Source organism: Piliocolobus tephrosceles, chromosome 3 (assembly GCF_002776525.5).
Source record: "Piliocolobus tephrosceles isolate RC106 chromosome 3, ASM277652v3, whole genome shotgun sequence".
Taxonomy (NCBI): Eukaryota; Metazoa; Chordata; class Mammalia; order Primates; family Cercopithecidae; genus Piliocolobus; species Piliocolobus tephrosceles.
This window is the reverse complement of record NC_045436.1, coordinates 4992390-5005935: the sequence shown is the minus strand read 5'-3', so window position 1 is coordinate 5005935 and position 13546 is coordinate 4992390. Positions and strand designations below refer to the sequence as shown.

Below are 13546 nucleotides of genomic sequence, written 5' to 3'. Positions count from 1 at the left end.
CTAGGCTGGAGTGCAGTGGCGCAATCTCGGTTCACTGCAACCTCCGCCTCCCAGGTTCAAGCAAGTCCCCTGTCTCAGCCTCCCGAGTAGCTGGGATTACAGGCATGCCACCACACCTGTCTAATTTTTGTATTTTTAGTAGAGATGGGGTTTCACCATATTGGTCAGGCGGGTCTTGAACTCCTAACCTCAGGTGATCCACCCACCTTGGCCCCCCAAAGTGCTAGGATTACAGGTGTGAGCCACTGTGCCCAGCCCACTGCCCGATTCTTGACAATTTCTGATCCTATACCCAACAGAACCTAGACTCTGTTTTTGACCTGTCCCTTTGGCTCCATCGATTTCCATCAATACCTTGCCTGCATAGCCATTTTCAAAACAGACTGCTCTAGGCCTGGTGCTGTGGCTCACACCTGTAATCCCAGCACTTTGGGAGGTCAAGGTGGAAGGACTGCTTGAGCCCAGGAGTTTGAGACTAGCCTGGCACAAGCTAGTTAGTTTGCGTTAGTTTGAGACTAACACAGCAAGACCTCATCCCTAAAAAAAATTTTTTTTAATTAGCCAGGCATGGTGTTGCATGCCTATAGTCCTAGCTACTCTGGAGTTAGAGGTGAGAGTACAGCTTGAGCCCAGGAGTTTGAGGCTGTAGTAAGCTATGACCACACCAATGCACTCCAGCCTGGACAACAGAGCAAGACTGTCTCCAAGTAAACAAACAAGCCTGCTCCTGGGTTCAGAGGCTCAGTTCACTGACTCCTCATATTGATCTGGACAGATCCAAACTTTCCTTATTATCCTGGTTTACTGCCCCCTTCCCCAAAGCCCTGGTTACAATACACAACTTTCTACTACTATAATGAAGGCAGCAAAACAGAGTTCTGGACCTTCTACTAACCGTATGATACAGTTTTACCTCTTTGGACTCAGTTTTCTTGTGTATAAAATATGAAGGGAAAAGACAAAGGGAAAAAACAATTGCTACATACTTATTGTGGGCCAAGCAGACATTGCATAACTGCTCAGTCCTCTTAGCAACACTGAAGGAGGAAAGGTACTGTCACTGCTGTTTTCCATATGAGGAATCTGAAGGTCAGAAAAGCCTGGTGAACTTGCCCAAGGCTGCTTGGTCTAAGTTGGAGTCCAGTCCCACATCTGCCCCATCCCTCTTTTCCCTGGTCCCCTTCCGCTCCAACATGCTCCTGTACTTTGCTTAACGGAACCACGTGTGTCTGGCTCTGACCAATCCCAAAAGGTTTCCAGTCACTCCAGTGAAGACGGTTTTCCCTAGGGGGCCATGGGGCTTCAATCTCGGAGAACAGGCTGACACATTTAGCCAGGCTAAACCGGAACACAGGCTAACCCCGGAAAGCTTGCATTATCTGTGACGGTGATGTAAAAACAAACCAAACCCACAAAATCTGCTTCCATCCACTGCTCAAAGTCACAGAGCAGCAGCAGTAAAACCCTTCAGAAGATGGAAGCTCTTCCTCGGCACGCAGGAGTCACCGTTACGACTGCGAGCTGCCATTACAGACACAAGGACATGGTTCTGCAGACAGGATCCTGATCAGTCCAGGCTCCAACACTTAGGAAACACTTTTTGGATTCTGTTCCTAACCCAGCTTGTCTGTCCTGTTCTCTAATTTAGGTCTTCATTAGAGGTCACCAGCACGAGTGTTAACCTCTTCCTCTTCTTTACAACCCTGATTTTTATTTTTATGCTAAGCTAAAGTCTTAAAACCATATGTAAGTGCCCCCACAATTTCTCATACAATAGGAATTACTCATTTCTTACAGTTACTGCTAAGTTATACATGTCTTAACACTGCACTTGCCAACAGTTCTTCACAGAGACGGCAGCGCTGCTGTGATACATCAGGTGCTCTGCCAGTAGAGAAGGAATGCCAGAACCTCACAGGAATCCCTTAGGAAAAGGGGGATTCCACTCATTTCCCCAGCCTATGTGATCAACAGAGGTGAAATATGAACGTACCCTGACCTTCTAAATAGAAATCAAGCAGAAAGTTAACTTTTCTCAGCAGTAGTTCAGTCATTCTATATTTATATCTCAGTATGAATTAGACTGAAGAATCTTTTATATATTTTAAGAGTTTCACATTAATGAATCCAAGAACTTGTCGAAAACAAAACAAAGACTAGCATCCCATAAATAACAAAAACGCGGACTCCAGCCAGGGCTGTGTGTGGAAGGGCACATGCTCCCTCTGCGGCGGTCGGCCCGGGAGGGTGGGGAAGACCTTCCATCCCTTCCATCTGGAAGCAGTAAATGGGGGGATTCTGTGTTTCACAACGTTCTTCTGCGTATCTGCTGAATGCGGGAAACACTGAAGGGTGACTGACTTGGGTAGAGGAAAGCAAGCCACCATAGAGAAAACCAAAGGACAGGTGAGGAGTGGAAGCACCAGTGAGCATGTGGCCTCTTCACCTTCTCCACACCCCGCCTTTCTCACCAGGAAAGGCAGGGAGAGCAGGAGCACTAAGAATCTTCCTGACAGGATCCTAAGGTTTCCCTACGCCATCCCCCCTATTAAGCCCTCATCGCCTGCGTTCCAGCTTCATTTTCCTAACATGAGAGCACAGCCTCCAGTCTGCCCAAGTCACGCACAACCACAGCACTCAGCAACTCAGCCACACGCGCCTCCTGAGGGTTGTTTCTTCATGTCCTGCTCTGAATTCTACAGCCATGTTCTTCTGTCAAGTTCTTACTCCCGCCCTATTCTATCTGAAATCCCAAAGTCCCTCCACAGCCTGGGGATGCGTTCTAAGTGTCGGATGCACCACAAGCGCATCCTTTTAGTAACGTTTGTTTGAAAACTCTCATTCCTGCCGGAATCTAACCCCTGGGAGAACAGAGGTTCTGTCCTGTCTTTTTCCTTGTGGAATCCTCCAGGCTGACCACAATGCCTACCACAGGGTAGAAACTCAATGTGATTTCTAGAATGATCTTCCATGTGACTGAAGGTAGACACCCAACCAACACCCTCTCATCTCTCCCTGTGCCTACATTTTGCCCTGTACCTCTGGTTACCACCATTAGTAATTTGTTTGTTTGGTACATTTCCATTTATAAAGTGTACTTATAAACAAATATTTTATTGTGATCGTGATCTTGATTGACATAACATTCAACAGGGCTTAGCTCATCTGGGGAAATGCAGAGAAAACACATGAGGCAGGCTGGGCCCTCCACTCACCGCCACTTCCACCGACTGCATGGAGAGGTCACATGGTGGCTTCAGGGCTTTGGGTCTCGTGGCGTACCAGAAAGTGGTGAGTGCTGCAAAAGCTCCGAAGCCCATAAGCGTGTTGGTCGGAAGAGTACGCACGTACTGTCGGAAGTCAACCAGCTCTGGCATTCGAAAATACCGGAACAACTCGTGGGCCTGCATTGTCCTGTGTTGATAGTTCTCTAAGCTGAATTCTGTTGGAAGAGAAAAATGTCATGTTCATTCCAGGGAAGCACGACTCCTCTCCACAACTCCAGAATTCCCAAAGGCCAGCCATCTAACTGGGGAGCTGCTCGGCCAGTCCAGGCATTAAACCCACAATCTAATGGTCCAGGTCTTTTCCTGGCTGTCGAGTGTCATTTTTCTAAAAACACTTCAGGATTTCATTTTCATTCTATTTCTCCATTATCTTGTCTTGAAAAAACCCCATTCTCTTCCTTTCATTAATCATATTAAAAAGATTTTACTCATGAAGAATTCTTCCCATAAAAACTCAAATACGTAGATTTAAGTTTCTATTTTCTTCTTTGCTATTATGTCTCTGCTCTCCTCCGTCCACCTAATCAAAAACACTCGACTCTCATTGTCAAGGCTAATGGGAATATGAGTGAAGGGGAAGAACAAGCCCAAACCACCTAAGGGCCATCAGTTTCTATTTCTTCCAACAATCTCAGAACAAGTTCCCAAACTGGTTAAACACACCAATCTAAATTTCACCTTCCTGTACTCCTCACACCACAACGGTGTCAATATGAATGCTGGGAAACCCATAGTTGCCTATTCTGGTAAGATCAGTTTCTTTTACACTCCCCAAGACATTATAGCCAAAAGAAACAACAGATAAATTGGTGTGCATAAACTTTAAACCAACCACCAGATGTCTAAAGAGGGAATACAGCACAGTGTTTGAGAGAAGGTAGGGAATAGTATTTAAGATCCTAGATGCAGCCGGGCGCGGTAGCTCATGCCTGTAATCCCAGCACTTTGGGAGGCCGAGGCGGGCAGATCACTCGAGGTCAAGAGTTCAAGATCAGCCTGGCCAACATGGTGAAACTCCATCTCTTCAAAAAATACAAAAATTAGCTGGGTGTGGTGGTGGGCACCTGTAATCCCAGCTACTCAGAAGGTTGAAGCAGGAGAATCGCTTGAACCCAGGAGACAGAGGGTTGCAGTGAGCCACTGCTCTCCAATCTGGGCGACAAAGTGAGACTCTGTCTCAAAAAAGAAAAAAAAAAAGACCCTAAATGCTAGATACTAGAGCCAAATTCTGCCTCCCCAGCCTATGAGCTGTATGATTTGGGACAAATGACCTCACCTCCATATGCCTCAGTTTCCTTATCTGTAAATGGAGCTGGAAATAGCACTTTATCCCACAGGGCTTTTCTGACTGCTAAATGACTCAAGTAAAGAGGTAAGAATGATCTCACACACATTAGAAAGTGCTCAAAAATGTTAGATGTTATGATTATTTCCTCTACCAACGCTCTGTGGTTCATCCTGAGTGCAGAACAAGTAAGGCATGCAGGTAAAAACACTGCCTACAAGGAGTGTTCAGATAAAATTAAGAAGCTTCTGCATGGCAAAAGAAACTACCATCAGAGTGAACACGCAACCTACAGAATGAGAGAAAGTTTTTGCAATCTACCCATCTGACAAAGGGCTAATATCCAGAATCTACAAAGAACCCAAACAAATTTACAAGAAAAAACCCCATAAAAAAGTGGGCAAACGATATGAACAGACACTTCTCAAAAGAAGACATTTATGCAGCCAACAGACACATGAAAAAATGCTCATCATCACTGGTCATCAGAGAAATGCACTGTGGTTTTGATGTGCATTTTCTTTTTCTTTGTTAAAATATAGAAATTTTCTGCTAAAATTTAAATTTAAATGAAATTAATTTTAAATTTAGTAGTCCCTGTTTTACAGGCCATTAATACTACCAGAACCAACATAATGTATTTGCTCTGCTCATTCAATCTCTGCTACAATGAATCTGTGTAAGTGTACACACACACACACACACACACATGAAATTTCAAGGTTTACCATGACAGCAAAGAAAGAACAGATAAGCAGAGTTCTTCAGGCCATGATTCTGGAAAGAAGGCACCAGCACTTCCAAAACCACTCACCATCTGTGCCACCAACAGCTGACTGCTAGGTGACACCGCACTGCAGACACAGAAGAGGGTGGTGAGCCTGGGGGTGGGGTGGGGGTTAGCAGGGCTCAGCTGCGCTCCCCCAGCCTGCCAAGGTCTCTCAGGGCATAAGTCACATGCCGAGCCCCAGGCTGCTGCCCACTGGGCTAAAGGTAACTAGCAGACAAAATCCACACTTGACTTCTCAGGAGAGCAAAGGGTGGAGAATAGGCCAATGGGCAGCCAGCAGCAGAGTCACCCCACTGCTCCACCCATGGGCAGGGACAGGCATCAGTGAGTGTTGCTGCCAGGACCGGTTCTGAAAACAGACACTGTTTTCTTTCTGCTCAGCTTCCCAATAAGAGACAATGGGCATATATTTTTTACACCACTGAAATGAAGGATAGGATGCTGGGGGGTATGTCCAACCAAGGTAAGGCATACCAAGAAAGAAACAGATTGCCCAGAGCATGCCGACAGCAGATTTATTCTAGACGAGTACATACGAATTGAGCTACTCCTGTCACTCTGCATATCTGAGCACCTAGTGTGAGCCAGGCTTTGGCCAGGCGCTGGGAAGACAATGCTGATGACCTGGTCTAGGCTTTCAATGGGCTAACCTTCTAGCAGGGAAGATAAAAATCAAACAAGCAATGTCTGCAAGGCACTGCGGAAGGCCTTTCTGAGGAAGCGATGTATACCAGGTGGGATAAGCAGACAAATCAAGTCCATGTCCTATTGACACTGAGTGGTCAGATTTCAGAAACAGTACTGCAACTCCACAATCTCAAAGCAGTCTTAGGAATAGAATGTGCAAACTTGCCTTGCCCTCAAATCCTTCCACCTCTAGTTGTCTTCATCACCCTGCAGCACTCCAGGTCTGAATAGGAAGTACTCACCCTGACACACACTGCCATGCCTTTCTCTCTTCTCTCCCCAAAGCTCCTACAGTAACTCCATAAAACCTAGATTGTGTGAATTTGCAGGTGCTGTTCAACAGAATCACATCCCTGAGTGAGAATATTAAATAATTCCTCTGTAAACAAATACGGTCAGACACAGGTGATTAATTCGTCTATTTTAAGCATCAGCAGTAGCCATGCTATACACTGCATTATACCAAGAAAGTGTATTAAATCTAAGAATATTTTTTAAAAAAAAACTTGAGAAAATTATATATTTAGTAGCATATATACAAGAGCATTTCATTAGATACTAATCGACAATACTAAGGGTTGAATCCAGCCAAATTCTTGTATTTAGTGGGTGATAATGACAAACTATAGCAGTTTAATTCATGCCTCTTAGATGGCAGCCAGGTAACAAGCTGCAAGCCAACTTCACTGAACCAACTGATTAATGCTATACACAGGAAAACTATAGTCTGCATAAAGAACTAAGACAATGGCTCATTTAGATCTGTGTGAAGAACAACTCTTAAACTGACACTGATAGCATTACAAATCTTTTTCCTTCTATTTAACTGCTATTAAGGAAAAGGCACTTGGGGTAATTATGGAGGCAGACCTACATCCAAGGAAAATCAGGCACAATAAATAGCCTTTCAATGCTGTATGTGAACATAAGCATTAGACTGAGGGGTCTCTAAGAAGGATTAAGACTCATACACTTGCTAACAAACGGTAAAATTCAGATTTTATTCTTATTCCAATAGTGTTCTGGTTTGAATATTTCTTTATTCTTTCAAAACCAAATTTCCACATAAACATCTGAGGAAATTTATGGCCTGGGCATATAAATCATGCTGCAGTTTGCCAAAAATATGATTCAACTGGCTTGAAGGCTTAAGGAGCCAGTATTTCCCAGCCGGGAACACACAAGGCTACTGACAGCCAGCTTCTCCTTTCTCTACAGCCACTCCTGTGCACCCTCCTCCTGACTCTTACAGCAAGTGGGTTTGCTCAGCTGGGTTTTCTGAATTTCCTACAAACCTGGAGTCTAAAACCACGGAAGGACAGGGAAGGTAACAATGGCCAAGGAAATCTGGGCACAAGCCCAGCGTAAAGATCCAGCACAGAAGATTCCTTTAAATAGACCTGGGCAGAGACAGGCACAGCAAGGCAGGGTGATGGAAACCGAACTGCATGACTGTCAGAAAGCAGAAAGTCTACCCAAACTTTGAATAGAAGAACTAAAGATGCAATTAGCATTTACTTAGTGTTTTGGAAAGGCTTTCATATTCAGTGTCTTATCTGAACATCACAAACGCAAACTGATGAGGAAGAAACCAAGGCCAGAGACTTACAAGGCTTCCCCAGGACGTTAGTCAAGAACGGGACACCAACCAGTGTGACTCTAAATCCCACCTATGCTAATAATTCTTAAACTATGCTAAGCCACTGACCCTCTCCCCTGAGAATACACATAATTACCACAAGTCTCCTTTAGCCCAACCCAGGTTAGGAACCATGAGGTCAGGTTTCTAAAGTCCTTCCAGTACTCACACTCCCAATATTATGAGAGCTCCGTACTGAGGTCCATCTAAATGCTCAATGTCTTACACAAACGTTAGCATTTATCCCATCACCCTGGCCTCTGAACATGTGGGTTCGAGGCCTACTATACACAAAGGTTCACCTCTTCACCGTTTTATTTGTACCATGAAAATAGTGGCTCAGGGCCAGAGGTGACTCACAAGGACATCATTATCTTGAGGACACACACACACACACACACACACACACACACACACACACTACCCCTGCAATTCTGTAAACTTTTACTTACATTAACATTGTATTCTCTTCATGTCATTTAGAAACCAAAAACCGGGTGGTCTGAATGTTTCTCTCCTTCTAAAGTTCCTCAAGCTTTCATTAAGATGAATAATGACAATCTGATGGAATACTTCACTAGGAATGCAGCCCTCAAACAAACCCACATAAATAGCACCCTTGCCCCAGCAGTGGCAAATTAAGAAAGCCTGACATCTTTCCTTAACGCAGCAACCCAAGCTGGCAAGATGCTGCCATTCCGTGCCCCACCTCCTCCTCTTGTACAATAGGCTATTTACAGAGGCTGAAAGCACCCGCTTTGTCCTTCACTAGCTGGGCAGAGCTCAGGCTTCAGGGAGGAACAAGAGAGCAGCAGCTGGGCCATTTGCTGTTCTTTCAAAGCCCCACTCCAAACCCGTTGGATTTGTGCTCCTTAACCCTGGCTTGGCAAATTCCCTAAAGTTAGATTTGCTTAAGCCATTCCCTTTTGAACCAAAAGAGCAGTCAGGCTCTCCCTAGAGAGAGGGAGGTACAGCAGCTCAAAAGAGATGCCAGTCTCCCAGCTAGAGAGGAAAGCAGAGGTCGCTGTCCAAACCCTATTCCAATGAGTCCTGACTGTGGTCACTGCCCTGGGCCCATCTCCTCATGCCAAGCTTCAGGAGAAAGATTTGGGGTAACTTTGGGATCCCATGCACAAACATGCAAGTGGATCCACAGGGAGTTAGCTATTCCCACCCCACTGCCTTGGGGCTTTTTCTTCCCAAGTAAGTATAATAAATCTTAAACCCACTTAATTTTCATTAAAGTGATCTTATAGATCACCAATTGAATTTCCAAAAGACTTAAAAAGGAGAAACAGAGAGGATGCCCTGATTTTATAAATCTTATTGAAATATCAAGTCCAGCTGAATACTTCTACACTTAAACCACTCCCTGCCCATCCCCTTATAAAGTTATCAGAGACAGAGTGAGACACAAAGCTTTTAAGTGTTAACCAGTAAAATGAGGACCATACCTCAACCATTCACATTGGTCACTACCCCCTAAAATAAAGAGATCTCAAACACAACATGTTGAATTTGAACAGATAAATTTTTAGGATGCAGGGTCAAATATCATATAGCAGTTTCTGTATTCATTAAACTACATCTACATTTAAATCACATGAAGAACTAAATTACTTTAGAAATACTGTTTTAAATTCACATTTCATTAGGCCGGGCACAGTGGCTCACATCTGTAATCCCAGCACTTTGGGAGGCCAAGGCAGGAGGATCACAAGGTTAGGAGATCAAGGCCATCCTGGCTAACATGGTGAAACCCCATCTCTACTAAAAATACAAAAAAAAAAAAAAATTAGCTGGGTGTGGTGGCGGCGCCTGTAGTCCCAGCTACTAGGGAGGCTGAGGCAGGAGAATGGCGTGAACCTGGGAAGCGGAGCTTGCAGTGAGCTGAGATCGCGCCACTGCACTCCAGCCTGGGCAACAGACTGAGACTCCATCTCAAAAAAAAAAAAAAATTCACATTTCATTATTATGTTCTTTGAGTTCTTTGAACACGCATCTTCAAATAGGATTTGGGGCATCTCTACAGCCACTTTTTGAAGCATCGAACAGTCTTCTGTGGCATACGTTCACATTTTCCTCTTCCATTGAAATTGTTGAAGTAGTTTTTGAAGTCATATATATGTGCTACTAGTGAAAAAACCCTCCCAAGTCACAAGAACACATTTGAATGATATTAGAACACGAGAAATTTTGTCCTATGGGTCCACATTTATCTAACTAAACCTCATACTCTATTGCTTTTTAAATGGATTTTTAAATGTATTTTTTACAGTAACAACCAACATTTGCTTTCGTAAGGTCAAACCCTAAGAAATAATTACCCAGCTAGCATTAAATTTGCCTTAGAAAAAGTCTAATTCAGCTAGTTGACCTGTACAAAGACCCATGACTAGGACTGGCAGAGATGGTTTCAGGACAAGGTGCCTTCTCTCCCTGAGGCTGTTCCAAACAGAGGCTGAGAGCACCTCACACTACGACAGCCTTGGTAACACTCAAATAGGAAGACTGAAGGAGAATTTTGGGACGCTTTCATCTTATATTGGGGCAGGTGAATTGTTTCATATTCAGATGGGGGTATAAACTGAGGAAAAACTTGCAGACCTCACTAATGAGGCTTGGAATTAAAAGACATAACATAAATGTCTACACATAATAGTGGATAACAAAGTAGCAGTAAGTGCAAAAGGAATTCTGACAGGGAGCATTCTCTCTCAGGGAGACTTGCACGGAGAAGGCACAGCTGAGCTGGTCCTCAACGAATGAGCATCATCTAGGAAAATGAGCTAGCCTTCATGCTACAGGGACAGAGACAAGGCTACTAGAAGTGCCTCCTGACCCCAGGGCTCGCATTTTTGCACATTAATCTGGAACCAACAATAGGGCTCAAGCGGATAGGAGAGGGGAAGGAAGATGTTTGGGGAAATCGGCTTAGCTATGACTTTGTAAGGAGCCACTGTGCTTAAGCACTTGGCGTGTGTCAGGCGCTGTGCTAAGCGACTAAGCACAGGGCTAAATGCATGCTCGTCACAGTCCTTACTGCACGGGGTTGTTACTGCCTTCAGCTCAAAGATCAGGAAACTATAGGAGTCAAATGTCCTGCCCTTGTTCCACACGAGAACAGGATGACTGCCTGGATCTGAAGCCAAAGCCCATGGACCTCAAGAGCCAAGCACATCAGCCCAGGCACGCGTGGGTGTTCAAGTCTAGACAGAGGGCATAGGTGACACTGATAATGACAAGCCATGATGCACAATGCTTTTTTTTTTTTTTTTTTTTTGAGACGGAGTCTCACTCTGTCACCCAGGCTGGAGTGCAGTGGCGCGATCTCGGCTCACTGCAAGCTCCGCCTCCCTGGTTCACGCTGTTCTCCTGCCTCAGCCTCCCGAGTAGCTGGGACTACAGGTACTCGCCACTACGCCCAGCTAATTTTTTTTTTCTTGTATTTTTAGTAGAGATGGGGTTTCACTGTGTTAGCCAGGATGGTCTTGACCTCCTGACCTCCTGGTCTGCCCGCCTTGGCCTCCCAAAGTGCTGGGATTACAGGTGTAAGCCACCGTGCGCAGCTGCACAATGCTTTAAGAGCCCAGGATTCAAACCCAAATTTCCAACAACAGATGAATGGATCAACAAAATGTAGTCTATACAATGGAATATTACCCAACCTTTAAAAAGAAGGAAATGTGGATACATGCCATGACATGGATGAAGTAAAGGACAAATATTGCATGATCTCACTTCTAGGAGGTCCCCAGAATCAGCACATTTACAGAGACAGAAGGCAGCAGAGAGGTTACTGGGGGCTGGGTGGGGGCAGGAGGAGTGAGCATTATTGCTTAACGGGTACAGAGTTTCAACTCGGGATGACAAAAAATTCTGGAACTAGATGGTGGTAATGGTTATAACAACACTGTGAATGTACTTCAACCACTGTGTAACAGTATACTTAAAAAGGATCAGAATGACATTTTTATGTTATATATAGTTTACCACAATAAAAAAGTTTAATTATTTTTAAAAACTGCTTAAGTGGATACAAATGGAAAAAAGAGAAGGAATTTTGAGCCTGTGAATGAATGGCAAAACACTGAAGAGACACTGGGAGGAGACAGGAGGGTGATTTGTAAGCAACCAGCCCAACTTTCCAGGGTCCTCAGGGGCCTCCTTCACATGTGAGGAGGCGGCGGTTCCACAACCACCTCGAAATCTTACACCATCCCCTCCTCTCTATGAGAAGCAATCAGTCCTTCCTCTGAACTCCAGGACTTCTTTATTTGTAACCCCTGTGTGGTACTTAGGACCTCCTGTCTTACACTGACAGCGAGTGGTACTTAGTACCTACATAGCTGCTCCTTCCTCTCCCCGGCCAGGGTCTCCTCCCATCTGTCTATATGCCCTTGGTGCTTAACACAGTCCCAAGCCCAGGACAGGTGCTTAACAAACATCTGCCGAGTCATGAATGACCCTCTGTGATTCTGACCGTGTCTCTGCAGCAGGTCCCTGGAGGATATATTCATATATCAGTGATTCTCCAAAAAGAAAGGGGGTATTGAAAGCATTTTCCAACTTCAGTCATCTCCTTCTACCCCCACCAGACTCCTGTACAGCGTACCAGAAAGGAGTAGAGAACATCTCCTGGCTGACGGGGGGACAAAGAAAAGAGTATGAGCCACTGATTTAAGGGGGACATAAAAATATTCTCTTGCTCTTATTTTGATCATGTTTTATATTTCTCAAATTGTTTCACTTATGTATAATGTCAGCCCAAGGCTGCTGTCAACTCTAAGGGCAAGTGTCTTTAGACGACGCTGAGATACACTGAGATTTGGACAGATGACTGATGATTCATTTAAAACAAACCAAGGCTGCCCACAGGGAAGGGAAGAGATCAAGTAAGTACTTTTCTTAGGTAAAACAGCAAATGGTCAGAAAGGCTTGAGCCCAGAGCCCCATATCAGGACTGGACTCCAACTTCTGTGGGCTTTCTATGACAGAAAAGAGAATCTTCCAAACCAGGGAAACAGACAAGACTCAAGCACAAGATCCAGAGTCCAGGCGAGGGCTCCAGTGAGGAGAAAGCTCCCAGAAACACACAGCTGGTGGGCGGTCATCTGTGATGTACGGAATGCTGACAACAGGACCTGCCCAACATTCTCCAGAGTAAAAAAAAAACAAAACATATAGCTCTCCTCCCTTCTCTCTTCACACACAGCTACAAATATCTGTCACGTACATCCATGTGAGAAAATGATGATTATAGTTAGGACATGCCCCATGAAGATATCCAGGTCACGTACAGCCTTTGTGTGGGACAGCAGGGCTAAATTTTGGCAGTACATATTTAAGAGGGCAAGTTTCCATTCAAAAAATGTCCTGAGAAGCAAGATTATTCCACTTGTCTTCCAATACTGATTGAAGAAGGCTAAGCAACTGTTGTAGATATGTCACAACGAGGCAGAGAAGTTTACTGATAAGAGCGAGAGAAGCCAGCAGACTTGGGCAGACAGCCTCAGTCAACAGCTTTGTGGCAGCGGATGGAGACAGAAAGATCTGCTTGTTAGGCTGATGCAACCATTCTGCAAAAAGCAAGACAGAAAAGGCTTGTGTAGATTAAACTTCTCACTCATGAACTGGATCAATACAGCACGTTATTTCAGTTGACGTTCAGCACAGGAAGAGTCAGAATTGTGTCTGTATGACTGCATGTTGAAGAACATGACAGTAGGTTCTAAGGGTATTAGGCAAGACAAGCACTGCCTGTTACTACAAAAGCTAAAGAAGGAAATAAATGGCTTTTTGCCACTGAAATAATCCAGAAGACTCTTCACCTTACTGGACTCAGCTGAACCACAAAG

General features: G+C 44.6%; 1 protein-coding gene across 3 annotated transcripts in view; it reads right to left on the bottom strand.

Moving 5' to 3' along the window:
• The window catches only part of ACSL1 (acyl-CoA synthetase long chain family member 1), a 70755-nt gene that overhangs the window by 44264 nt on the left and 12945 nt on the right, over positions 1–13546 (bottom strand). For all 3 annotated transcript variants that reach the window (XM_023220982.2, XM_023220983.1, XM_023220984.1), the window contains exon 2: positions 3216–3442. In XM_023220982.2, coding sequence (XP_023076750.1) covers positions 3216–3410 — 195 coding nt within the window. In that variant the 5' untranslated portion in view covers positions 3411–3442. The remainder of the gene's footprint in view (positions 1–3215; positions 3443–13546) is intronic.